The sequence below is a fragment of the Taudactylus pleione genome, unplaced genomic scaffold, assembly GCF_031769625.1.
Source record: "Taudactylus pleione unplaced genomic scaffold, aTauple2 ptg000055l, whole genome shotgun sequence".
NCBI classification, from domain to species: domain Eukaryota; kingdom Metazoa; phylum Chordata; class Amphibia; order Anura; family Myobatrachidae; genus Taudactylus; species Taudactylus pleione.
The window spans coordinates 13,577,073-13,604,671 of NW_028284457.1; the positions used below are offsets into that span (position 1 = coordinate 13,577,073).

Below are 27,599 nucleotides of genomic sequence, written 5' to 3' on the forward strand. Positions count from 1 at the left end.
GCTATCCCTACCACCCCTAGGCGGTGGGTGGCGAGTTGATAGTGTATGTGGTTTGTAAAAAAATAGAAGTATCAACATTGTCTTTACAGTCGAACTGCAGGTCCCAGCAAGACTCCCCCGCATGCTGGTTCTTGGAGAACCACAAGCACCAGCATGCTGGACATTAAGGGCCCACTGGTACCTGTAGTTCACCTCACACACACACACAGTGAAAGTAGCTATTACATACATACATACACACACACACACACTCACCTACAGGAGTTGTCCCCTTGTCCAAAATAGGCATCAAAGGTCTTAAAACAATAAAACGAAAATCCCGATCCACGCAACAGATACCAACCAGGTTGGTTGATATCTCCTGAATGAAACGCTCAAATGCAGCTTCTGCCTTTATAGAGCCGTATCTGAGCATTCATTGGCTGAGAGAGGTGAGCCCCCGCCTCTTTCAGCCAATGTACGGCTCCTCCATTGAAGTCAATGGTGGAAACCGCAGAATAAACTTTAGTAACCTGCAGCTCTCCATTGACTTCAATGGAGGTGGAACCTTATTTGTTTTGTTCCCCATGATTTTAGGTACCAGGACTGGCTGACAAGTCTGGGGCTGGTTAGGTTTTTTGGGGGGGATCTCACGTCATTTAAAAAATAACCCTTTTTTTTCTATTTACAGGCAGAAACATACATGGATCACAGTGATCTGTGTATGTTTCTCCCAAACTCGAAGATCAAAGGCGAATTTATTTCCCGAGTTTTTATAGGAGAGTTGTCCCATCTCATGAGAGTTTAGAAACTCTCTGCTTGGTAAATTCCCGAATCCTATCTTCACTAGTGAAAAGGTTCTCGAGTTTGCTAACTCTCCAGTATTTTCCAGTAGCAAAGGAGATCTCTCTACCGAGTTTAACATTAGTAAATTTGCGAGTGTAAAAAAATGCCCAAACTCTCAAGAGATTGCAAACTCTCCCAAACTCGATTCTTAGTACATTTAACCCTAAAATTCCTGGTTTTAGTGATAGCCATGGTTGAGCACAGATGGTTAAATTAAAATAACGGAGGTACTAGTTAAGTCACCTGTGATCAAGTATGACTATCCTTAAAACCTGGACTGTTAGTGCCTTGAGGACCGTGGTTGGGAACCCCTAACCTATGCTGTAGCCATCTTAGGATTGCGATTGTAGATGCAATACAGTAAAAAAAATGTTTTATTATTCCAGTAAAGGTTTTTTCTATTTCCAATTTTATTATATTTTTTCCAACATTTATTATTAAACATTTTTTTCAACTTTTTTATTTTATTTACTAAATCTGACCTGGAAGCCTAATGCCGCACATCCACTTGCAGACCAAAAAACGACTGCATAATTACGACATTGCAATCGTGCAGTCGTTTCACAGTCTGTGCTGTGCCTACACTGAACGTTCAGTCGTTCAGTGTAGGCACATCAATCATCCCCTAACATGCTCAACCTCACGTTATCGTCAGGTTGACCAGCATTTTTCGGGCAATGATTGATGTCAGAAACGACCAGCGAGAGCGCAGATCGCCGGTCGTTTCCGCCATTAATGTGTCAATTCATGCACGATTCATGAGCCATTGAACGATATCGCTATCGTTCAATCGCTCATAGAAATCGGCAAGTGGATGACGTCTCTCCCATAGTTCCGGGGAGCAGCCGGGCAGACAGGACGGCAGCGGATGCAGGAGCGGGGATTAAGGTGTTTTTTTTGTACAAGCGGCACTACTGGGGCATTATATGGGGACACTACTACAGGGGCACTATATGGGGCACTACTACAGGGGCACTATATGGGACGGTACTGTGGGGGCACTACATGGAGGCTCTACTACAGGGGCATTATATGGGGGCACTACTATAGGGGCATAACTATGGGGGCACTACCACTGGGGCATAACTATGGGGGCACTACCACAGGGGCATAACTATGGGGGCACTACTACAGGATTTCATTCCTTTCAAATCAAGGGGTTAACGTCGGCATATCTATATTTTGGGGTAAAAGGTAAAAAAGTTCCCTGACCCCTAGTCTAGTGTTTCCCCGGCAGTGATGTTCCCACACTGAACGATATCGGTCACGCAGACAAGATCCACAAAGCAAAGCTTTGTGGCTCTTGTTAAATACCGTCCCCATAGAAAACTCTGGGGACAACTGCTGTGAGAGCTGGTGGATGGAAAGCAGGAGATATCTCCAATATTTCCTGCTTTCTTATTTAGTACATGTAAGGCATACATAATTATGCCCTTAAACATGTGGAAACAGCAGTTTCTGTATATTTTAACAGCAGAATTGAGTAATAAATCAGCCCCTCTGTCTGGTACTTATGTGCAGGGCAGGATTAAGGTTTGTGGGGGCCCCTACCAATAAAATTGTCAAAAAAATATACGTTATCATGTTACAAAGTATAATGTGTAAATACTCCCAGCACCACAAATATGTTACACACCAAGACCGGCTCGAGGCACGTTCGACCAGTGCGGTCGAACAAGGGCGCCACCCAATAGAGGGCGCACCCCTCTCAATCATCCTGATTTCAGCGGGACAGTCCCATTTATCGGGCACTACCAGCTGTTCCACCCACGGGCCGAAGTGTCCCATGGCTGGCCGGGAGGTTGGGCACCCCACCGCCGCAGCTGTGCGGCGGTTCCAGAGCCCAGGGAAGCTGAATGTCCATTCAGTGCAGGGAGAGGGTTGGGGGAAGCCCAACTACTGAAGTAGTGCTGGGCTCGCCCCTAACCTGACATTAAACGGAAGGCATGCCATATGGGCACGCCCCCAAATACCATTAAGGGGGGTGACCTATGGTAATTAGGCCACTGCTCCTTTCAGGCGCACACTGCGAAGCCATGTTCAGGGTTGCCGGTTGCCGCAGTCTGGTACTTGCACAGGGCGCGGCAACATCTGGACCCCACCCTGTTAAACACACCCAGTTTACATTATGCCAAACAAACCCCTTTGCACATGTCCCTTCTGTGGTGATTTAGCTATGTGTGGGGATCACTTGGCAACCTCCATCCCCGTAACATGGCACTCTGTGCCGTACCCACCCCTGGAACAGTGTGCATACCATCACAAAGATGCTCCCTACGAGGTGGGTGGTAACGCCTTCACCGGGTAACTAGGGCGCTGGTCTGCACATCCTAAGGTTCCTCTGAAAGGTGTACAGATCCCACGCTCTGTGGGAGATGTCATGACATTTCTCCCCCCGGTACTTGTGTACTTTACGGACTCATTGCAGAGAGAACCCAATGAATGTTTTAAATGGTACTTGTGTACTTTACGTACACAAGTACCAAAAGTTGTCCCCACATAAAGAACAAAGTTGTCCGCTCGCCACGCTTCAGGCTCGGTGGCTCGCCACAAGGTTATATTCCCCTCTATGCCCCCTTGGATGGTAGGCAATGACGCTGGACACTGGCTGATGACATCAGGATCCTCACTCATTATTATCAGTCATGGCAATGTCTAAATCCCCTTCACAGAGAGGACCCTGATGTCATCTGCCAGTGTCCAGCGTCATTCCCTACCATCCAAGTGGGCATAGAGGGGGAATATAACCTTGTGGCGAGCCACCGAGCACGAAGCGTGGCGAGCGCAGCAAGGGGACAACTTTCTTCTTTATGTGGGGACAACTTTCGGTACTTGTGTACGTAAAGTACACTAGTACCATTTAAAACATTCATTGGGTACTCTCTGCAGTGAGTCTGTGAAGTACACAAGTACCCTCCCCACACACAGTGCAGGTGCAGAGAGACGGTTGCGGTGGTGGCGGATGATCATGGCCGGTTCCACCCCCTAGGGCATTGTGCAGCAGCATCGGCCACACCGCCCTGTTGTTAATCAGTCTCAGTTTATGTGTACCTGTAGCATTGTATTATTTGGTGGTGTATGAGCCCTGTGTGTGCTATGACCATGGGGCAGAATCAATTTCCCGCGGTCAATTAGCTACGGGCTATCTGAATCTGCCCCCATATGGGTATGCATTTATGATGGGGTTCGGAAGGGGGGGGGGGGTGGCTTTGGGTTAGGCATCCCCCCCCCGGAGGTTAGGTTTAGGCTAGGGGGAGGGAATGTTAGGGTTAGGCACCCCCGAGGGGAACTTCAGTTTAGATGGCGGGGAAAGGGGGAGTTAGGTTTAGGCACTTAGAGGGGGGATTAGGGTTAGGCACAGGGGGGAGGTTAGGGTTATGCACCCTAAAGGAGGGTTAGGGGGTAGATTAGATAATACTTACCTTTCGCACGATCGGGATTTCCTTACACGTCGGGCTGGCGCTGCCGAGATTTGCCGGCGGTGTAACACATGTATTTCCCCATATGTATCATCAGTGCACCCGAGTCGCGCTAGGAGGAGAGTGTCAAACAGCCAGCATGCAGCACATACTCCTATAATAATAACACAGTAATACAGCTGTGGGTGTGAGGGCGGCAGCAGCAGCCAAACAGGCGGAGCATTAGCGGTGACGCTATTTGTAGGTTACAGGTCGTGGCATCAGCCAGTCAGCACTGGATAAGCGGCCCAAGCCTCTCCCGCTGCTGCCTGGGTCACTCTGGAGTGCGGCCAGCTGGTGGAGGCGGTGGCTCTGGGCTCCTCCTCCCATTGGCTGCTCGCGGCTGGGGGCAGGACGCACCGCATAATCGGAACTATGATTGGTTGCTGCGGCTCCGGTTTCCACTGGTACAGATCAGTGTTAGTAGAAGGTCGGTAGCCGCTGGGTAAACCTGTGTGTCTCGGTGCTTGTTGGCTGCCGCCGCTGTTTACACGTAAGTCTCATCTCCTCGCCTGGGCCTGTAATGCAGCGATATCACCCGGCTACTAATCGCTGTTGACTGGGGTTGCGGCCGGCGGGTACTGTAACGTCTTTGCGTGCGCGGTGCACAGATACTGGCGCGATGTAAAGTGTACGCAGTACGGGGATAGTGACCGGGGTGGGTGTGCCCGCCTCGCGGGGAATATGTTACATCCGTACCATCTATGGGGTGGGGCGTGTGTAAGTGGTAATATATGTATTATAGATATACACAGCCTGATCCCTGTATATTCAGATGCCGGGGTCACTAACGTCATATGGGGGACTCTAGTATCGTAGCACAGCAATCCTAATCTAGAACATTACCCATGTGTGATCTCATAAAGTCTTTCGCATTATTTACTTTATCATTATTACCTGCTACATTCATCCTCTCCTTACCTCCCTCTGTGTATAACATTACATACATACATATTGTCCTTGCCCACCCCCCCAAAAAAAATAAATATGGTGCATATCCGCACAAAAACACTAATCTAGAATGTGTGAATTTGGTTTTATTTGGTCTACAACATACTAAGGTAAATTTGCAGGATATCTTACACCCCCCTCCTCCTTTACAGGTATATACAGCTATGCTAGGTCCAGAGTCCTCCAGATGGAGGAGAAAGCCATATGATGTGGGGTGGGGAGCCTTCCCAATACCCCTGATGGAGGGAAAGCCAACTGATGTGGGGGTTTCAGTCAAGATACTGTAAGACTGCTACTGTGATGGAACTACAAATCACAACATGCCCAGTCTACTGCCGACTACTTCACATGCCGGGAAGTTGCTCCACCAAAGATCTGCCCCCAGACTCAGTCGCTGGTGCCCCAGGCCCCTGCCTCCCATGCCCTCTTGCATGTAGCTCCGTCTGGTGCATCCTTGTTGATGTCCAGCTCCTGGAAGTTTGGCAGCCACACTTATGCTCAGGCCCCCTGCACAGGTCTGTTGCCACCAGGGAGGAGAGGGACGGGGAGTTGTGGGTGAGGGGGGCATCAGAGTCACACTGGCATGAGAAGCTGCTGTGGAGCAGTGACATCAAAGACCGGGGACAGGCTATAGATAGATGGAAGTGGCATCTGATGGGCTTCTCTGGTACCGGGAGGAGGTGCCATGTATTGGGCAGACCTGACTGTACCCTCTGGGTACATATTTACAGCCCTGAGTGGGGTGAATAAATTGTGGGCAATGGAGGAGGTGCTCCTTCAGTACTGGCAGCAGGCCCCTCCATTGTTCTCATAGTTCTGTCCCTGATAGATATATATGCTGTACATTCATCATCTTGCACTGTGTATCACACGCATACATACAATTGCTCACCCTAGTAAAATGTCCCCAGCCTGTGTTGAAGTGATTGCATATTCTTAGTGGCTGTCGCCCGCTTCAGCTCACAGTTGGCAGGTTACAGCTATGATACTATTGCAGGATGTATATTGTGCCATATTCAGGGCATGTGATACATTATGGGAAACATTTCTGGAGTGCACACAAATGTTAAATTATAATTCCTGTCTTTGATAAACAGATTTGTTGATAATCTGTCTGAAGGCATTTCACTGGTGGCAGAAATAACCATTTGTTATAAATGCATCTAGATTATATGTTTTCTTGATGTCATGGTGTAAAAGATAAATATAGAAGAGCCAAGTCATTTATGGATGAAATGTATATTATAAAAATAATTTACTTTTTTTTTTTTTATATTTATTTTACCACTTTCAGGTTAACTTATTTATTGCTGCCTGTTTCCAAAAGATACAACTGAATCAACAGCTTGTTCGCTTACTGTATATGAACTGGATAAAATGTAGTGGACTCAGGAAAGGCTTTTACCCATTGAAGTTTACACTATCTGTTTGATAGGGGCAATAATTTACAAAAATATAACACTAGTGTTGAGCCAATCTTTATCACATCATCCCACCTGCAGATGGTTTCCATTTACTACATGTGCATGGGTAATCCTGGTCACCAAGCTACATTCCATACACCTTAGTCTTTCAGTTAGATTTTACCACTACCTCACACCCCTCCCCACTCTCAGAGGAATCCTTTTCTTGTAGTGGCCAAACACTGTTGATTATGTCCTACAGCTCAGGGTTGTACAGAGAGTTTGGAAATTCCCTCCACAGTGACTGTGTGCAAATGTGTGACACTGGGGCCTATTCATCATCTGCTAGTTTCCATATGTTTGAGTTACCGGGCCAATCATTATCAGGGGTTGGAATAGGACCACCTGATAATCAGCAAACTCTGAAAACTGAAAGTTTTCGGAGTTTGCCTGCGAGAACAAGCGCCATCTTGTTTCAGGGATGCGAAGAGGGAACCTCCGCCTCCTTACTGACTCCACAGTGGCTTTGTGCATTCGTGACCCCAGGTCACGCTGGGACAGGTAAGTAACGTAGTTACTTTGGTAGCTGTGCTACTAATCGTGGGGACAGCTGCTTTTCGGAGCAGCTGTCCCCGCACTGGAGCAATGATGAATTGCTCCAATGTTAAGTATCCCCCGCGGCAAGGTGAATACTTCATCATACGGCCCCTGATGATGAATATGCCCCACTGTCACACACTTAACAGGGTCACTTCGGAGGGACTTTCCGAACTCCCTGTAGTTTAGTTAGCTTGTCCATGGCTACATCATAATCTTCTAAACTCTGAGCTTTTAAGTCGTCTGTTTATCATTGGTGGTGCTGTGTGGGTGCATTATGCATCGCTGTATCTCGTATTTATCAATTCAGAAACTGGCAAAAACCCTGTTCCTATGCCGAGGTGTTCTCCCTCTTCACTGACAGCATCTGGCAAAGTGCTCCAGTACAGTGCACAGCCAGTGGTTGCACGTGGGCATGGATATTTGGCCCAGAGGGGGTTCGGCTTTGAGTCTCTTTTCTAGATTTAAGTAACACCATTTCCATTTAGTACATTCTCTATTGATTTAAAAACCAGACCCTAGTGCTATGAGAACATCACAAATAACTTTTCTCCTGCAGTCCCTCACTGTCCAGGTTGTATGAAAGCTTCCTGCTTTCTAATTCGTTTCAGCTATTCACCTATCAGAGTGCTATTGGGTATGATGACACTGTCCTACCCTGTATCTGCAGCTGCACACTGCATGGCTACTCCTGGTAGCTGATAAACAAGCCGATGATGCTGCTCGGTGATTAAACACATCCCTGCAGTGTGCATTAGCAGGCACGAAAAACGTTACCACACTTTCCTACCCTCCATTCTCCCTGGCTGGAGGGAACATCATCACCACAGTATGCGTTTGGCATCCTGGTGGTCAGGATGCTGACGCTTACATTAACTGGTGCCAGAATACCGACGCCGATCAGAATCCCGGTGCCGGCATCCCGGCCGCCGGGATCCTGAAGGTAAGTAACTCTGTTCGGGGGAAGGTTAGGTACTAGGGTTAGGTCTAGACAATAGGGGGAAGATTAGATTTAGGGTGCGGCGAGGGGGAGGTTAGTTTCAGGCACTAGGGGGAAGGTTAGTGTTAGGTACCAAAGAGGGAGGGTTAGGGTAGGGTTAGCATACCAACAACCCTGTCGGGATCCTGGCGTTGGGATTCTGAATGCTGGGATCCCGACTGTCGGTATTTTCATTCCGACTCCATCTCCACCCCTCTCTGGATTCACCTTTGTCTCTGAGAAGGTTATATGTTTTCCCTGGTTGCTCCGGTTTCTTCCTAAACACGTACTGGTAGGTAAACCGACTTTTGGTAAAATAAACCTGTATGTGAGTTAGAGAATTTATATGGTAAGGTCCACTGCCTCAGGGAGTGACATGAATAACTACAGAGGTCTCCTTAAAGAGCTGCTTTTGCTATATGAGTAAATGTTGTTAATAATAATAATTTTGTATTGTTTACAATTTATTTATTACCAGTTATTTATATAGTGCACACATATTCCGCAGCGCTTTACAGAGAATATTCGGCCATTCACATCCGTCCCTGCCCAGTGGAGCTTACAATCTATGGCCCTCATTCAGAGCCGTACGCTCTGAGCAGAGCGCACGCTCTGAATGAGGGCCGGGCTCCATTTTCATGGAGCGTCCTCCTGGACGCTCGTATAGCTGTGGGTCACCACCCACAGGCTATACGAGCGTGCTTTGTGATGGCCGCGATGGTCGAGACCATCGCGACCATCGAAATTGCGAGCCGGAGCCTGCGGTTGAGGTTTTCAACCGCAAGCTCCGGAGTGATTTTGGCTCTATCAGAGCCAAAATCACTCCCACTGACATCACTAGTGATGTCAGTGGGCCGGCTTCTGACGGGAGGCGTTCCCGTGGGAACGCCCCCGTCAGGGAGGCACGCCCACCAAAGGGGGCGTGCTGTCAATCAACATTGATAGCACGCCCCCTTTGATCGAACACAACGAGCGAAGGACTTTCCTTCGCTCGTCGCGTCTGGCGCATGCGCACGACGGAGCTCCCTCCGTCGTGCGCATGCTCAGTCCATAACATCGACCCACTTGCGAGCGGACAGCTGCTCGCGAGTGGGACTGAATCAGGCCCTATATTCCCTACCACATGCGCGCACACACACACATACACACACTAGGGGTAATTTTGTTAGGAGCCAATTAACCTACCAGTATATTTTTGGATCAATCTTTCCTTTTTTCTGTCAGTCCCTCGGATACATAATAAAAAACAGTTGTATTCTATATGTTAATCATAACTTTTTCTGTTTTACAAATTGCAGTTCTATCCATCTGAAGACACTGAAGTTGTTGAACATCAGCACTTTATTTTTCAATCCACGCCCTGTGTAGTCAAGGAATGTCAACAGCTATATTAGTTACATTTATAAGGCATGGAGGGTCTGGGGTGAGGAGAGGAGCACTGTTGATATCCCGGGTCCTGCAAGATAACCCTCGTATTGCTTCAACCTGCAAGTGCTCCACCACCAGTCGCAGGTCTTTTTCTTCCCGTTTTGACCCTGATGGAAGTGGGCGGCCTGCCACTTGGGACTCTTTTGGCATTTGGGACAATCGAATCGATGAGCCTATTCAGCTTCCGCCCAGTATTAAGTATGGCAAGCTTATTCCACACATTAACCTGTCTAAGGTTGGATGCGCCACTCAGCTAGGAAACAGGAAGGAAAATGAAGACCGGTTCAAGTTTGCCAAACTCACCGATGAGGTCTTGTATTTTGCGGTCTATGATGGACATGGAGGGCCTGCAGCGGCTGATTTCTGTGACAGGTTCATGGCAAAGTACATCAAGTAAGTCAGCATTTCTTGGTTGCCACTTGTATGGGTTTGCTGGACTTACAGGGTCTTTCCTAACGATTGGTAGAACAGGTTTGCAGGAAAGTACTGCCAGTTTATGCATGTAGCATACAAATACCTGGGCAGCTTTTATGCTAAAACGGAAATCTAGAATGGAGAGAGAGCAAGCCCCTCTGCTAACTCTATTTCTAATCAGACATTTTAAATGTGTACCCACCCCCTGCAACACAACAACACTTTGCCATGTTACAATACTGTATCCTCTAGCCGCGTTTATTTCTATCTAAGGGCCTGATTCAGAGATGGACGCTATTTTTTACCACTGCTACATTTTTGGACGCAGCAGCGATGCGAAAATGCTAATGCCGCAGGAGGTGTCGGAGGACATCGGATTTGCGTCCATCTCTGAAACTGCCCCTAAATGAGATCCACAGTGGTTTTCGTATGTATGTGTGTTAGATTATTTGTATTGAATAATAAACATTTGTCACCCACAGGGAATTGCTTACACAGGAACCAGATATGGAGAAAGTGCTGACCACAGCCTTTCTAGAAATTGATAAAGCATTTGCAAGACAAGCTCATCTATCTGCTGACGGTAGGTCCTGTATTTAATTTTTCTATCTTCAGTGGGCCCAGGATTTTCTTAAATAGTTCAGCTCAGGCATTCACAGGAATATAGAAATGACAATAGTCAAGTCAGTCTTAAATTATTTAGTTTGCCGTATATTGCCGAATGTTTATCACAAGGATTGTTAAGTTTCTTAGGCAGGCAAAGTTACAGAATCCATGAGATGATTATAAGATTTGTTAATCTGGCAGAAAAGGTCTGTTGGTTTTATGTAATTGGAGCCCTTACAAGGTAAAACCAATTATGGAACTAGCAAGGTTCATGATCTGTTGACCTCTAGTCTGCTCTCTTTATACACCAATTTAATTGAATTACATTGATACAGACTGGACCAGCAATCTCCCCATTATCCAGAATATCTCAGCATTTCATTCTTTGTAGGCGGAACTGTATATTGTATCTGCTGCTCTTTTAGGACCGTTCTCCCATTGACCAACTCTTACCACATTGATTGATGGGTGTATAAACATTCTAGTTTAATAGAATTCCATGATGTGGCAGTTTTCTACTTTTTGTTCATACAAATTAAGTAAATTAAATTTGAACATGGCATATTGTGCTAATTCCCACCCTTAAGTTTACTATTTAACATGCATTGTAACATTACGGATAGCTTTTTAATTATCTAACCTATGCAAATGATGCATTTTAACATGCGTGGATATGTGCCTAACTAGCTTTAGCTAAACTGATCACTGGGTTAAGTCACTTTCTGGTAGATTACTGGAAGCCATAGGCAATTCAGTTTATTGTGGCTGAATTTAAATTTCTCTCCTGCTTACACGGATAATGATGCTGGTAAATGGAAAGTTAATCAACACCATGCTTTGCCAATAATATTTGTTTTTATTGTAAGCTTTAATAGTTTGTTATTGTATGTAAATTTGAAAAAAGAAAAAACCTTATTTATCTTTTATAGTTGAAACTACTGAGGTGTTTTTTACCTTGGCTCTAAAATACACTGGGCAAAAGACCATTCTGGCTTGTTGGATTTGAATATAATTTTTTTTTTTTCTCTTTAATGACTGATTTTTTGAAAATCTGTATCCTTCTTTACATGGGGTTGATTGCCTGATTAAGGCATAACTTCCAAACTCACACGAGTTGCAGACCTGTATGCTTTCTCTAGCCTTACAGGTGACTGGGAAATATTGTCCCATTTTATTCTCTGTTCCAAATAAATGACTGCAGCTTAATTGATAAGGCACTGTAACTTTCCAATAACTGCATCACAGTGCAGAGCACAGACAACCGATATGCAGTATGCTTATTTACTCTTAATTTTACGATGTACTACTGTATAGTTGGATCATTCCTTTCCGTTTCTTACATGTAGGAATTTTATTACTATATTCTAAAACTGAGCAATAGCTTAAAATCGCCTCTGTTATTGTGACCTGTGTAATAAACTGTTCTACTTCTTGCATCTTCTCATTTAATATAAATCATAGCTTCACTTCTAGCTTCTAAAATCAATTATACATTGCAGTGTTTGGCAATAAGCTGCATATTGCAATTTGTACCGTTTACAGCTTGTCTCTTTAATTTTCATGTGATTTGGGCCAACTTGTCACCTGATACTGTAAGACTCTTGATATGATAATCTATATCATTCTGAATTATTCATCTGGCAAGTAAGAATGGTTTCTGGAAAGAAAGCGCTGCTCTCTGTGCCTTTAAACAGGCAGCGGGTTCCTATGTGATGGGGACCAGGGTTCAGCAGTCAGCTGTTCAATGTATTTCAGAGCCCTTGACATAGCCTCGTTTTACATAGGTAAATAATACCATGGCAACTATTTTTAACTGAAATGTTCAGCTTGCAGCACCAAAGGACAAAAAAAAAAAAAAAAGAATGCACCTTTTTGTTTTATTTTATATTTTTCCCTCCTGACAAAGATAATAATAATGTTTATTAAATCTATAAAGCATTTCAAATAGCATTTGGCACTTTTTTTTGTGCAGTTTCCATCCTACTATGTGCCATTTAAAAACCAGTGGTAGACATGTGTGGCACTCCAGCTGCTGTGGAACTGCATGTCCTAGCATGCCCTACCACAGTTTTACTTGGGGAATGATGAGATGTGTAGTTCCACAACAGGAGTGCCGGCCATCGTGTAACCATTATACACATTATGATAATTGCAGTAGCACTATAAAACTTCTTGTCTCTATAAGCTCTGGCCCGTTTTATTTATTTATTTATTCATGACTAGATCTTTATATTAACTAGAAATTTATATTTGTATGGCATTCTGTTACTTGCTACTTTTTTTTTTTTTTTTAACATCTTGGTGTTGCAGGCTTGTTTTTTGTCTGATAAACCCCCTGGGTGAATTTCCTATTTGCCTCTGTGTGCGTGTTATTTGTGACAGACTGCACGTGGTGAGCAGCTCTAGACCTCGAGGCCCCGGACGTTATAATGCTGGGCTTCAGTGGAAAGGGAGATCTCCTAAATTTTGTCCCAGGTGAAGGAGTCCAGCGGTTCCTAGCCTGGACTACAGGAAGGTCCCAACATCCACTTTGTCACATTAGTTGAGATGAACGTGAAGTAAAAAAAAATGTCCAGTGAGTGTTAAGATATCTTGAAAGATCTCAGTTTCTTTCTTTTTATTTTATTTTGTTTGTTTTTAGTGCTGTTGAAAGACAGAAAATTACAAACTATAATTTGTGTATAGCTATATATATTTTTCCTCTGCCTAGCTCCAAATTAGGCACACTTGACACACTTAACCACTGTCCTTATTTGGCAAACACCTCCTAGATTTTGGAACCATGTAAGTATGTTGAGCCTATAGGTGCATATATTTATGATTGGTGGTATACTGAACATAAATGTGTTTGGAACACCCAAAGTCATTGTAATTTTATACTAATTAAAAATACTTTTGTTTGCTCTGCAATTTTTCCGTTTCATTGTCCAATGTGGTTCATTGCTCACTTTGTGTCTCTATACTATGTAACCTAGATAAACTTTTTCTGGCTATTTCTCAAAAAAGCCGCATTTCCTTGGAGACCGTTACATTGATTATTTTCTGTCTATAAAGTGTTCCAAAATCTAGGAATCCAACATAAGCATTGTTAACCTAGCCAGCTTTATTTTATCTTTTGTCTTCAACTAATACTTCATGATTTTACATTTAAAGCAGGTTTATTTTACTATTGAACACAAATGTAACCTGAAGCTTGGCTCTTTATAAGCACATTTAAGTTTCTCAATGGCAAATATTGATTGGAAAGCACTACGTATGTTTGCTGCTTTCTTAGCCTATGGATAATGATTTAGCATTGGTATTTGAAGTCAGCTAAACCTGTTTTAGACTGGTTCCTCATGCCCTTGTAGCTTTCATTAGTTACCATGTTCATAATGTAAAGCATGACTCAATGTGCAATGCCTTTTAAGGAGAATTCTGTTACTTAGCTTTCTATTTAATGGACACTAGCAGTGCACTGTGTAAAAGGTCAGCCTCCTGATATTAACATACAAATAGTATCCTGTCCACATGGCTCCACCAGATCCATTCAGCCTGAGTGTCTGTTAGAATGGTCAGACAGTGTTTGCGCACACTGTCAGGTGTGGCCATTGCCTTACTGCAACTATAATTAGTCCAATTCGGCATCTAATTGGGTCCTTTTCTTCTGTAGATAAAATTTGGCATAATTTTGTACCCATACATGTTAGATTGGACTTCAATGGGATACTTATGCTTTAGTGTAACCCACCCCTCCTCTTTCTTCCCCATGTCTTAGTGCAGAGGCACCTCCCAAGAGCGCAAAGTGATGTGAGCTGGTCAGACCATCTAGGCACACTGGTGCAAAGTCAAGGCCATTGGGGGCTCACTATGCATTTCAGGACCTCACTGCTATTCCCTCTACCAGTGTATTAGTGCCTTATCATTTCTATAAGAGCAGTTGTTTCTAGCCTGCTAACCATTTACAGTAAATATCAGTAGCAGCTGAAAAATGTGGCCTGTGATGTGTTCCATTTATTATGGCAACTTTCATTTTTCTAAATCTATAAACCTATTATTACCAGCTTCAGTGTCTGTAATAATACCTGCTTTAAAACATGATCATAGTGAAATTGTAGCTGTTACATGTGAATCATTAGCTGTATGTGACTCATCTAGTGTACCACATGGCTCAGTACAGGCCTCTGTCCCTCAGAAGAATTGTCAGCTGTTAGAAGGGGAACATTATGCTGTAATCAGTAATGTTTTTATGGACTGGTCTATAACTTATAGATATGTTTCTGATCTTAGTTTTATGCACATAAAATTGTAATTCCGCATAAAACAAAAAATATCCCACGCAATATACTTTTTGGTTACACTAAAAGGTTTTTTTTTTTTATTGTGATGTTTGCATCTAATAGCACCAAATATACATATGATTTATACATTTGGAATTTCAACAAGCTGTGATCCTACTGCCTTGAGAAGAATAAGAGCTACTACCCCAAGAAAAACCAGTTCATTCAGCCTTAGGCGTCATGTGACAGTAATGTGTGTGTTCTATTTCACACATTTGTTGAGTTATTTTGCATTGTATGTAATGCTGTTGCACTCTTATGTAGCACTAAGATATTTATATAGCGCAATACATTATGGGTATCATGATCTATACATGGACATGAAACCATAAATATGGCCCTGCACAAACAAATCTAAGAATGACAATTATGGCAAGCATTCAGCCTTTGTAGATGCTAAACTGCTTTCTACAGTGACTTTTGATTTATTGTTGGTTACAGGGATTATATCTGCAAACCTTATTCACTGCTGTTTTATATTTAAAGCTATTTACATTTTATTTTTGGTAGTGCTGCAGTTACAATAAAGCAGTAAGATAAACTCAACATGTTTTTGATTTGCAGTATACTGAATTGTGTGGGGAGCTGACTTTGTAGCATTGTTTGTAGTAGTGATGTTGCGATACTGCAATGCAACACTTAGAGCAGGCAAGTGTTTATTGAGCATGTACTGAGCCATGTTGCTGTTATCCAGTTACATTCTGCATGCTGCTTCATATTCCATTTCTACTGACACACAAAGTTAGGAAGGCAAAAATAATTGTTGTTGGCATTTTTTTTTTTTTTTTTTTTTTTCCTCAAGCCTTTATTCTGTTATTAACATTCCTACTTTTCTTATGGCATTTTTAGCAACTCTTTTGAACTCTGGGACCACTGCAACAGTAGCTTTGTTGCGTGATGGCATTGAGCTAGTAGTGGCTAGTGCTGGAGACAGCCGGGCATTGTTGTGTCGGAAAGGAAAGCCTCTGAAGCTCACAATTGATCATACACCTGAACGGAAGGAGGAAAGGCAAAGGTATATTATTTTATATATAATTTTAAAAAAAAATGTATTCTTTTGTGGTGGGGAGGCTAGGAACAAAATAAAACTACAGAATGGGGTATTCATTTAGCCGCATTGCAATGTCACGTAATGTAACAGTTTTGGATATTAAGGTATTTAGAACTTGCTCATTTTTGCTTGCACCTCTGTTGGACCCATGCAAAAACAAAACAAGGTTTTACTACCCTGGCAGTCCATAATTTTCAGACACTGAATTGAATCTGCCCCCATGTATTTACTACAGTTGGTATTTAATATGGGGACAGGTGGCATGTCCGATGCCCTTGCAGTGGTATGGCATATTTTATGACATGGCCAGGTTTGGATTTAACCACTTGACTGACAATTTTTTTTCCCAGTAAACCACTCAGAAGTTGTCACTTTTTTTAAATTATTTAATTATGTTTTAAAAATGATTTGCAATAATATATTTAAATATTTCATTTCATTTATTATATCATATCTCTCACTAGGGGGTGTTTTACATCCCCTCCTATGCCCATAGGCCCCCATTATAAAATAATTTTCCACCTGATATAGGCAATAGCCCCCCCCCCCCCCCCCAACCCCAGGAGTCATAAATCCTAATAATACACACACACACACACACACACACACCCCCACACACACACACCCACCATTAGTAGTTAAAAATAATAGAAAAAAATCCATGTTTTCTAAACCCTTCCCCCCCACCCCCACCTTCTCCTCCTCCCCTGTAACGAGTATGTGTTTTTATTATTTGCCCTCCCCCCAGCATCATATTTCTATATATATTACCCCTTCCCCACTGATGCAAAATGCCCCTCCCCCATTTGCAGAGTGTAGCGGAGTGTCTGACGGGGGGGGACTGATGATCAGCCAGATAATGAGAGATATGGTAAGAACTTACCTTTATCTCGTTCTTCGAAGTCCATAGGGTCCACATGGTTGACCTTGGGGTATAGCTGGATCTGGATCCACGGGTACCATGCAGTTAAAGCTTTAGCTCCCAGGATGCACTGGGTCCATCCTCCTCTATACCCCGTCCCCGAGCCACAGACACCTCAGTTGGTAAGTAACCAAGGCCGGAGGAGGAAAAACAGAGAGAAGGAAGACTGGAACACACAAGAACCATACAGAAAGGGAGACTGAAAACCGGAGACCAGCCACACAGCCCATATGAAGGCGGGCGCTCTGTGGACTCTATGGACTTCAAAGATGTCCCAAAGCAGTCCAACTAAGGGCGAGGACGCTCCTGTGCTGAAAGGAGAATCCAGCGCCCGAAGGAAGCATCCTGAGAGGCGAAGGTGTCAAAAGCATAGAACCTCAGAAAGGTCTGGATGGAACACCACGTGGCCGCCTTACACAGCTGAGGCGCCACGGCTAGCTGCCCATGAGGGGCCCACAGACCGAGTAGAATGAGACTTAACAGAGGCTGGAACAGGCAAGCCCTCCTTAGCATAAGCTTCAGAAATAGCCAAACGAAGCCATCTAGCTACAGTTTGTTTGTTGGCCGGCCAACCCCTCTTGTGAAAACCGGGGACAAACAAGGAACCCGACTTCTGAACCAGTCCGGTCCACATAAATTCTGAGATCTCGGACCACATCCAAGGAATCCTCACCAGCCGAATGGTCAGGTGACTGAAAGGCCGGAACAACAACTATCTTGATTAATGTGAAACTTAGAAACCACTTTAGGCAAAAAAACCAGGGTGAGTGCGAAGCCCTGTCCTGGTGAAAAATCAGAAAGGGAGGACGACAGGAAAGCGCCCCCAATTCCGAAACCCTCCTAGCCGAAGCAATCGCCAGGAGAAAAAGTCTTAGTAGTCAACCACTTGATCTCCACAGACTCAAGGGGTTCAGATGGAGGGCCCGAAGATCCACTGCCAAATCCCAAGGAGCCACTGGGGGCTCAAAGGGAGGCTGAATCCTGAGAGCACCCTGGAAAAAGGTGCGGACATCTGGTAAAGGAGCAATCCTACGCTGAAACCACACAGTGCGGAGACATGAACCTTCAGAGAAGATGGGCGTAAGCCAAGGTCCAAACCAGACTGAAGGAATGCCATAATCCTAGAAACACGAAACACTTGGAGATCGTAATGTCTCAAGGCACACCATTGAAAAGAAGTATTCCACACTCTGTGGTAAATCCTGGCAGAGGCAGGCTTACGCGCCCGAAGCAGCCTGAAATAGACTGAGCCAGAAACCCTTGGACCTTAAGAGCCACGCCGTCAAAGAATGCAGGGACCCTGAGATAACAGGTACGGACGTTGAGGCAGAAGAAACAGTGTGTCGATGGAGAGACTCCGAAGATCTGAATAGCAAGGACGTCTGGGCCAAGCTGGAGCCACCAGAATAAGCTTGCCGCTGTCCTGCTTGAATTTCCGAAGAACCCGAGGCAGAAGGGATATCGGAAGGAAGAGATTCTCAAACTGGAAGGTCCGCCAGAGCGGCCACCACTGTGCATCTCTTGTCTTGGACCCGTACACGGGCAACTGGTGATTGTGACGGGAGGCCATGAGGTCCACCTTCGGCAGGCTCCACTTTTCCACAAGGAGCTGATACACCTCTTGGTGAAGCGACCATTCCCCAGGATGCACGTCGTGATGGCTGAGGAAGTCTGCCTCCCAATTGAGGACTCCTGGAATGAACACTGCCCAGATGGCTGGAAGATGGCACTACGCCCAAGGCAGGATGCATGACACTGCCCGACTGCGAGTGCCCCCTTGATGGTTGATGTACGCTACAGTGGTGGTGTTGTCGGACTGAACATGCACGACTCTTCCGTGAAGAACGTGACTTGACAACTGGAAGGCCCGAATTTCCTGAATATCGATCGGGAGAATTTCTTATTCCGCTGTCCAACTTCCTTGAAGTAAGAGTGAACCTGTCACTGCACCCCAACCACAGACACTGGCATCTGTTGTCAGGAGAACCCAGTCCGGGATCCAAAAGTTGTGACCGTCGGTGAGATGAGATGTCTGATACCAGCATCTGAGTCTTGATCCGGAGTGGCAGCCCGTTCCATTCGGATAGAATCAGCCCCCACAGGGGCCTGGGATGGATTTGGGCATATTCCACCATGTCGAATGTAGACACCATGGACCCCAGAACCTGCATTGTTGAGTGAACCAACACTCTGCAACTGTACAGGCAACTATGCACCTGCAGTTGCAGGGAGGAGATCTTTTCTGGAGTCAGAAAGATCCTCTGCTGCCGAGAATCCAGAAGGGCTCCCAAATGGACCATCCTTGGTGAGGGAATTGGGAAGTATTTCTTCCAATTTACTAGCCACCCGCGCGCATGCAGACAAGCGTTCGTCAGGTGTGGATGTTGTAGCAGTTCCTCCGAAGAACCTGCCAGCAACAGGAGGTCGTCGAGATACGGAAGAGGCCGTATACCCTTGCTCCGAAGATGGGCAGCCATGACTGCCGAAATCTTGGTGAACACACTTGGGGCTGTGGAGAGACCAAAGGGTAGAGCTTGAAACTGGAAGTGGTCCTGCCGTATTTGCAAACCGCAGATACCGCTGGTGTGAAGGCGCTATAGGAACATGAAGGTATGCGTCCTGGATGTCCAGAGAAACCATGTAGTCCTCAGGGTCCACAGCCAGAATGATGGAACGCAAAGTTTCCATCCTGAATTTGGGCACTCTGAGGAACTTGTACAAAGATTTCAGGTTGAGAATAGGCAGACGAGAACCACTGGGCTTCTGAACCAGAAACCGAGTAGAGTAGTAGCATGTCCCGCATTGAGAAGGCGGTACTGGAATAACAACCCCTGCTTTCAGCAAGGACTCTATGGCCTCCTGAATCTGCAGGGCCTTGGCTTCGTTTGAAGGAGGACCTGTGCAGAAAAACTGGTGGGGAGGCCTGTGACGAAAGGAGAGGATGTACCCCAAAGAGACCACTTCTTGTACGCAGGCATCCGTGGTGGTGTTGTACCAGCGCTGGGCGAATAGAAGAAGTCTGTCTCCCACTCTGGGATCCCCCAGAGGGAAGCCCGTCCCATCAGGCAGAGGGTTGATCCTCTGGTTTGGAAGCAGGGCGTTGAGCACGCCAAGCTTGCTTCTTGGTTTAGAGGCTGCCTTAGTGGCAGTTTGCCTGGGGAAGGACTGACCATTGGACTTCCCTTGAACACACAAGGACCAAAATGCAAAGGTCCTAGCCTTGGAAGGCGCAGTAGCTGATGGCAGAAAAGCCGACTTAGACTTTGCCAGGGTGTCTACAATTTTGTCCAAATCAGGACCAAACAATAACTCCCCATTGAAGGGCAAGGCCTCCAGGCTTTCCTTGGAATCAGCATCCACCCTCCAAGAACGTAACTACAAAGTGCGGCGGGCAGACACAGCTGCGGCTGAGACTCTGGAGGTTAGCAGACTGGCATCCAAAACCGCTTCGTCAATATAGGTAGCGGCATCTCTCATCTGTCCCACCAGAGCTTTCTGGACTTCAGGAGCTTCCTCAGTAAGGTTGTCCTCAAGTACATTGGCCCAGCTCTCAATGGCCTTAGCTACCCAGGAGATAGCCATAGACGGAAGGGCCACAGCCCCCAAGAGAGAATAAATTGACTTTTTAAGCAAGTTTCTACTTGCTTAAAAGACGGGGATTCCCACTTCTTGCAATGCCCTGCAGAAAACTGGTAGCTAGATGCCAAATGTTTCTGCGGCTGCAACCTTACTAGGCGACTGCCAGGCCTCCGCCATGTGGTCAGTCCACTGGTCAGCGAGAGGTAAAACCGCTACATCTACTTTGAAATTTGGGAATTTGGACTTAGGGGCCGGGGCATCGTCCTCTGTCAAGGATGGATCGCACCGACCGTACCAATGCTGGTACATTAATAGAAGACTTTAGTTACTACCTCCCAGACAGGAGACTCCGAGTCAGAGTCCTCAGGCAATTCCCCGTCATCTGAGGACGCATCCGAGTCTGACAGTTGCGTAGACTGGGACGACACAATAGGGCGTTTAGATGCCCTATGGGGCTTGTCACTCCTCAGCATAGATTGAAAAGCTGAAGAAGCCGCTAAACTCTTGACTGAACTAGAAAACACATCCACCCAGGGTAGCTGCCCCCTCTATGAGAGCCCCTGAAAAGGGACAACTGACTGTTGCGCCACCTGAGGAGGCTGCATATGTAGCGGCACCCCTGGATAGGCATTAACTGCTTGAGGCCCAGGGGAAAACTGCAATAATTTCGGGATAGAAACCATAGATATATCCACTGCACTGAAGTGTAGATATTTTACTTCATTGCTTTACCTCTCATCAAACACATCACAAAATAACAGTAAATAATACTATTAACAGAGTCCAATGGAGAGGGGTGCTACCAAAGTTTACATATAGATAAATAAATTTAACCAGGGAATAGGGGAAGTGGAAAAAGAATTTTGGGACTAGGTGCACTCAGGCAATGTATCAAATATTAAAATATAACTTTTATTAAATCATTTGATAACATTTATTAGTTTATTTTAATTAGCACATGTAAAACTAGCGAAATAAAAACAGAAATAGGAAAGAATGTGTAAAGAAATAAACAAGTGTTTAAAATATGATTCCGCTGATGCTTATGTAAATTAGCATCCCAAATGTTTCTGTGCTGTCACCATATAATTACAACTAATTCAGATTGAAATAATGCTGTTCTTGGTATGTTTTCTGCAGCTGATTTGTAATAGACCAGTTATATAATTTTTACAGAAATTCCTCCTATGTTTGTAACACTGTTAATGATAAAATTGTCACATAAGTTGCAGAGTGTAATTGTATTGTTACACCTGCACGATGTTCATTGTGTCCAATAGCTAGTATCACAGTGGCATTCTGTTATCCTTAATATGAACACCTAATAAAATGGTGTTCTACACTGATATCATAAGTGATATTACCCTTATACCACCATTAATAAATGGTCATCCGTATGGATTGAAATCCTCTTATATGGTAATACAATCCTATATCTATAAAAATGGAGATATTATGCAGTTCCTACAATTGCTGCAGTCAGAGACCTGCCATCCAGCAGGATCAGCGTGGCATCGGGTATAAGTATCTAAGTGTGGGTACGTAATAAACTGATCTTATGGAGATTATCCCCGTGTGGCATGTGTGTACCAAGCAGCACTCGTAGCTAACATGATACAGGATCGGAGTATAGCTGTTCTCCTGCAGGCATACATATACCTCGCACTGCACAGCTCAGCATCTCCGTGTACAAAGTCAATTTGGTATAATGTTCACAGCATATAATATTTATAAAGTGGTGCAAAGCATAAGCGGAATTGCCGACGCGCATTTCGATATACAAACAGCTTTATCACAGGCTGGAGGCCAAAAGCTGCATGTACTCTGTCACCGCAAGAGCGGCTTACCTGTTCCCCGGTGATCCGGCAGCAGCCTGGGGATACCTCCAGAGCCCGGCTAGTACAGACTCTGGGGTCCCGCCTCGATCCCCACTGTACTGGCGTCGTGGCGCTGGTGGGGTGTATGAGTGGCAGCTTGGACGTCCCATGGACAGTCCGATGCTGCCGCTCTGAAGAGTTTTTTTAAAAATAAAAGTAAAATTAAAAACTCATTAAATAAAACAAATTTAGGGGCTACTAATCAGCCCCCCTGCGCTAACGGTGACCAGACTCCGGCCGGGCACCAACTTAAACTGAGGTGCCTGTGGCTTGGGGGCGGGGTACAGAGGAGGATGGTGCCCGTGGATCCAGATCCAGCTTATAATCCTGTGGACCCCCTATGGACCCTGAAGAAAGTGCATGGAGGGAAACTAAGTTCCCCTTCTCGCATTGTGATTCCCGGCACATGCACACTAGAGTGCATGTGGCACTGCATTCTGTGGTGCAATTCCGGTAGTGATGTCAGGGGTCACAGACTGCCGCATCACTTCCGGGGGGACTGGGGAGTCGAAGGAGATCGGTTCTGCACAAGTGTAGAATGGATCTCCTCCCCAAAAGCTGGGGGAGCAGCAGTGCAGCACAATCGCATGTGATGCAGTGTTTCCAGCTGAAGCACTGCTGGCTGCAGTCGCATCACATGCAACGCTACCAATTAACTGGTATATGGTGCATACACACGATCAGATTTTTTCTTCAGATATGGACGATAACGATTTAAAAATCGTTCAGTCGTTCATATCTGAAGGAAAATCGTTCATATCTGACATGCCTGAACGATGGACGATCAACGATGCGCGTTCCCGTTTGTCAGATAACGATATCTGACATCTGATGGGTTTGCAGTCAGACTTGGACGATTCCATTCATTTTAATGCAGTCAAAAATCGTCCAAATCGTTCAAATCGTTCAAAACTTCAGTCGTTCATCTGACAAATCTGACAAGTCTGACAAATCTGACCGTGTGTACGCTCCATTGAGTGAACAGACAAAGGTCATGGACAGTTACAAACCCTTCAGTTTGCCTAAAAAAAAATAATAAAAAAAAATAATAATATATATATATATATATATATAATGTGAGTGTCGGCTGGAGATCTCAGGACATGGTGCCTCTTCTGGGCAAACTTGTTTGGGCAAACAAAGTTGGTAGGCTAGGTGCTTGGCTTCACCAAGCAATTAGTTTTTAACCAGAGATTTGAGTGAGTTTACTAAGTTTGTTTTGTTTTTCAGCAAGAGCTACATGTCCATGTTTTTGTAAATAATAACGTTAAAATGAAAAGCACACCTCCCAGGGTTGTATGTTCTCAAGTATAAATAACTTTACCAGCTGTCTTGGTTATCCTCTTGGAGTCTTCTTGGCTAGATTTTATAACCTGTCTATCCTTTTAAAAAAAGATCACTAAAGCTGGGCATACACTGCCAGATAAAATGCCTGTCAGAACGACAGACATTTTATCTGGCTGCAGGACACCCCGCAGATCTTGCGGGCATACCCTGTGAAATGTCTCGCAGGGTATTAGCCCCAATATCTGCGATTCGCCCTCGGGGAGGAGATCTTTCCCCATTCCTTCCCTGGGAAGGAATGGGGAAATGTCTTGTCAGTTGGCCGCAGCTGGGCATACACTGCCCGTTGCGGCTGACGTTTACTTACAGAATATCACATCGAACGGGCATGCTGCACGGTCCGGCATGCCCGACTGATATTTAACCCTCGGACGTCCGCGCACACACTACAATTATTGGGGCGATCTGCGGATATCGGGCGGATCGCCCTGATAGTTGTATAGTGTATGCCTATATTAAGATTGCAGTATCTGCAGAATTACAATATTGTTTCATTCTTAAGAGAGCAATAATTCAGGTGTTGCTATTCCTGAACAGAACCGTATGTCCCATCTCTAATTCCATAGCAATTGCTTATTGATACAACAATGTAATTTACCATTTTACTGTACATATATGTTTTCCTGGCAGTCACCACTGTCTTGAAATCTACAACTATATTTAAAGATCCCTTCCCCAAAAATGTTTTATTAATTATACCTAGTACTCTTGTCCCTACGTACAGCATGAGGCTGTTCGTTTTCTATATGTAACATGTACACAAATTACAGTATACTGATGTATTCTGTGTGCAGCGTTTGTTCTTGTTACTCATGACATTTGTCTTTCTGTCATCTGTTCTCAGGATCAGGGAAAGTGGTGGCTTTGTTGCTTGGAACAGCTTGGGGCAGCCCCATGTGAATGGCAGACTTGCAATGACTAGAAGCATAGGAGATTTGGATCTGAAGCCAATTGGAGTGATAGCAGAGCCCGAAACTAAGCGAGTTACGGTGAGACATATTTTTATGCATGTTTTTTTTTGTTTTAGTTTCTTTTATCCAATGTAGCCCATATCGGAAATTTGTCAAATAAGGCTATAATGCCGTATGTGCAACATATGTACTATAATATAGACCTGCTCTCCCGGAATGGCCAGAAAAGTGGGCAAGTCTCCCGGCCGCCGCCCGCACGTCTGTCCGTTCCCCTCACCACCGGCGTACAATACACGTGGGAGGTCTGGGGGAGAGCCGATTACGTGATCGCGTCATTGTGGCCCCAACCCTGCTGCTCAATGCTGGTAAACTTGGCATTGTGTAGCGGTGGCAGGGCTGCGATGACTCGATTCGGCACAAATCATATCATCTGCTCCCAAACTCTCCCACCGCTGTGCTGACGTGGCTGCCTCCTCCTGGAGGGGGGCAGCCATATTGTTGGCAAGTATGAATATAGTGTATGTATTTACATTCACATGAGGTAAGTTATGTATTTAGTGTGCATAGGTTAGGCATGCCCCATTTTCTAGATTATTGGAGTGTAGCCCGTATTAGAAAGATGTATTAGAGCAATAAATGAGTTTATATGTGTAAGGATATAAAATATTTTCCTATGCCAAAATATATATCTTGGAGCAGAGGTTCCCAAACGCGGTCCTCAAGGCTCCCCAACAGTTCAGGTATTGGAGATCTCCATGGCTGAGCACAGGTAGCTTAATTAGTACCTCAGTCAATTTGATTTAACCACCTGTGCTTCAACCATGGATATGTCTAAAACCTGAACTGTTTGGGAGCCTTGAGGACCGCGTTTGGGAACCTCTGTCTTAGAGGATGTTAAAATAAAGTGTATAATTTAAAAATATAGATTATAATTTATATAATTTCTGTATTTCAGAATTGTGATAAGTAACTGTATTTATATTGCCTAAGGTAACTGTATAGCAGTAGCTCAAGCTGCTTACAGAAGGGGCTAGAAGGTGCTGGAATAGTACGAGGGTAAAAGCCAGTAGCAAGTAGGGTTGTGGCTATATCCCCTTCAGCTAAAGGACCCTGAGGTCCTCATTTAATATCCATGTTTAAATCTAATAGGAATAGTAATGTGGCGAGTGAAGCGAGCCACTGTGTAGAAGTGTGGCGAGGGTACAAGTTTCTACTTTTGGTGGCCGGATACTACATTTGCGATAAAATAATAGCGCTTTCAGGGCATGAAACTGCACTTCCTCTCTCAATCGACGTCACATCTGGGTCCATTAGCTGAATGGGGTCTAGGCTCAACCATGACTGCAGCAAGCTATCAGCAGGTATTTGTAAGTGGGGGCAACTCATTGGCTGTCACAGCGAGGTGTGCAGCTACGGTAAATAAAATGCAGGCCAGAATTCCCAGCCAGCTGGGGATGGAGGCAAATTAAAGAGAGATACTGAGATTTACTGCCCTATGTTCAACTGTTACATTAACTTCCACTTTTGCTTTTAATAATGTGATTTCATGATGGTGGTTACTTTACTGGATAAACTACACATTCCTGGGTGAAGTTGCTGCATTTTTTCTTTTACCCTGCAGCCCAGGGAGTGGCAACTTACCTGTGGGAGTTAATAACACGCTATGGCCCTCATTCAGAGCCGTACGCTCTGAGCAGAGCGCACGCTCTGAATGAGGGCCGGGCTCCATTTTCATGGAGCGTCCTCCTGGACGCTCGTATAGCTGTGGGTCACCACCCACAGGCTATACGAGCGTGCATTGTGATGGTCGCGATGGTCGAGACCATCGCGACCATCGAATTTGCGAACCGGAGCCTGCGGTTGAGGTTTTCAACCGCAAGCTCCGGAGTGATTTTGGCTCTATCAGAGCCAAAATCACTCCCACTGACATCACTAGTGATGTCAGTGGGCCGGCTTCTGACGGGAGGCGTTCCCGTGGGAACGCCCCCGTCAGGGAGGCACGCCCACCAAAGGGGGCGTGCTGTCAATCAACATTGACAACACGCCCCCTTTGATCGGACACAACGAGCGAAGGACTTTCCATCGCTCGTCGCGTCTGGCGCATGCGCACGACGGAGCTCCCTCCGTCGTGCGCATGCTCAGTCCATAACATCGACCCACTTGTGAGCGGACAGCCGCTCGAGTGGGTCTGAATCAGGCCCAATGACCTTGTCACTTTTTGAGGACCTCTTCATATAAGAAGGGTTTTTCCACCGATGTAAAGTGCTATTTAAGAAAATTCTTAGAATTATTGATTGTCGGGGGAGCAGTCTATAGATTCAATGCCATCTTGTCTGTACACATGCATGTCTATACAATGAACTAAAGTAATTAAATAAATTAAAAGTTACCACCTGTTTCAGTTCATAGCAACTTTTTATATCTTGGGTAATCCTTTAAACTTTTGTTTATAGCTACATCATGCTGATGATGGATTTTTGGTATTGACTACTGATGGCATTAACTTCATAGTCAACAGTCAGGAAATCTGTGACATCATTAACCAGTGCCACGATCCTAGTGAAGCCGCTCAAGTGCTCACTGAACAGGTAAGAGTTGCACAACTTGTTTTAGTGCTTTAGCTCAGTAATACAGTTCATTATGTCTAGAAATAAGAGAAATTCAGTCACTGCATCTACAGTGCTAGGTTGCTGAGAAACAGTGCAGTAGAGATCAATAGATATTCTATTCTGAAAATAATCTAATAACAAACTAAATGCTTAATTACTTGGTTTCTATTTGCATATTATAAAGTCTGTTTATAAATCTTTATATAAAATGTGTGTTGCCCAAAATTAACTTCACCCATTATATGCAAATATAAAAAATGTCACAATAATAAACGCTGCAAATAAGTGCTAATAAGGTAGATTTTTTTTTTTTTTTTAATTTGTCC

The 27,599-nt window shown here is 44.8% G+C and overlaps 1 protein-coding gene across 2 annotated transcripts in view; it reads left to right on the forward strand.

The window, feature by feature from the left end:
* Window positions 1-27,599, forward strand: part of PPM1K (protein phosphatase, Mg2+/Mn2+ dependent 1K) — a 37,309-nt gene that overhangs the window by 7,048 nt on the left and 2,662 nt on the right. The window contains exons 1-6 of one of the 2 annotated variants that reach the window (XM_088464443.1): window positions 4,639-4,776; window positions 9,512-10,034; window positions 10,538-10,638; window positions 15,830-15,995; window positions 24,598-24,742; window positions 27,118-27,252. In XM_088464443.1, the coding sequence (XP_088320569.1) occupies window positions 9,589-10,034; window positions 10,538-10,638; window positions 15,830-15,995; window positions 24,598-24,742; window positions 27,118-27,252 (993 nt within the window). In that variant the 5' untranslated portion in view covers window positions 4,639-4,776; window positions 9,512-9,588. Of the gene's footprint in view, window positions 1-4,638; window positions 4,777-9,511; window positions 10,035-10,537; window positions 10,639-15,829; window positions 15,996-24,597; window positions 24,743-27,117; window positions 27,253-27,599 lie in introns of those variants that run through there. The other variant, XM_088464444.1, reaches the window with a different exon arrangement.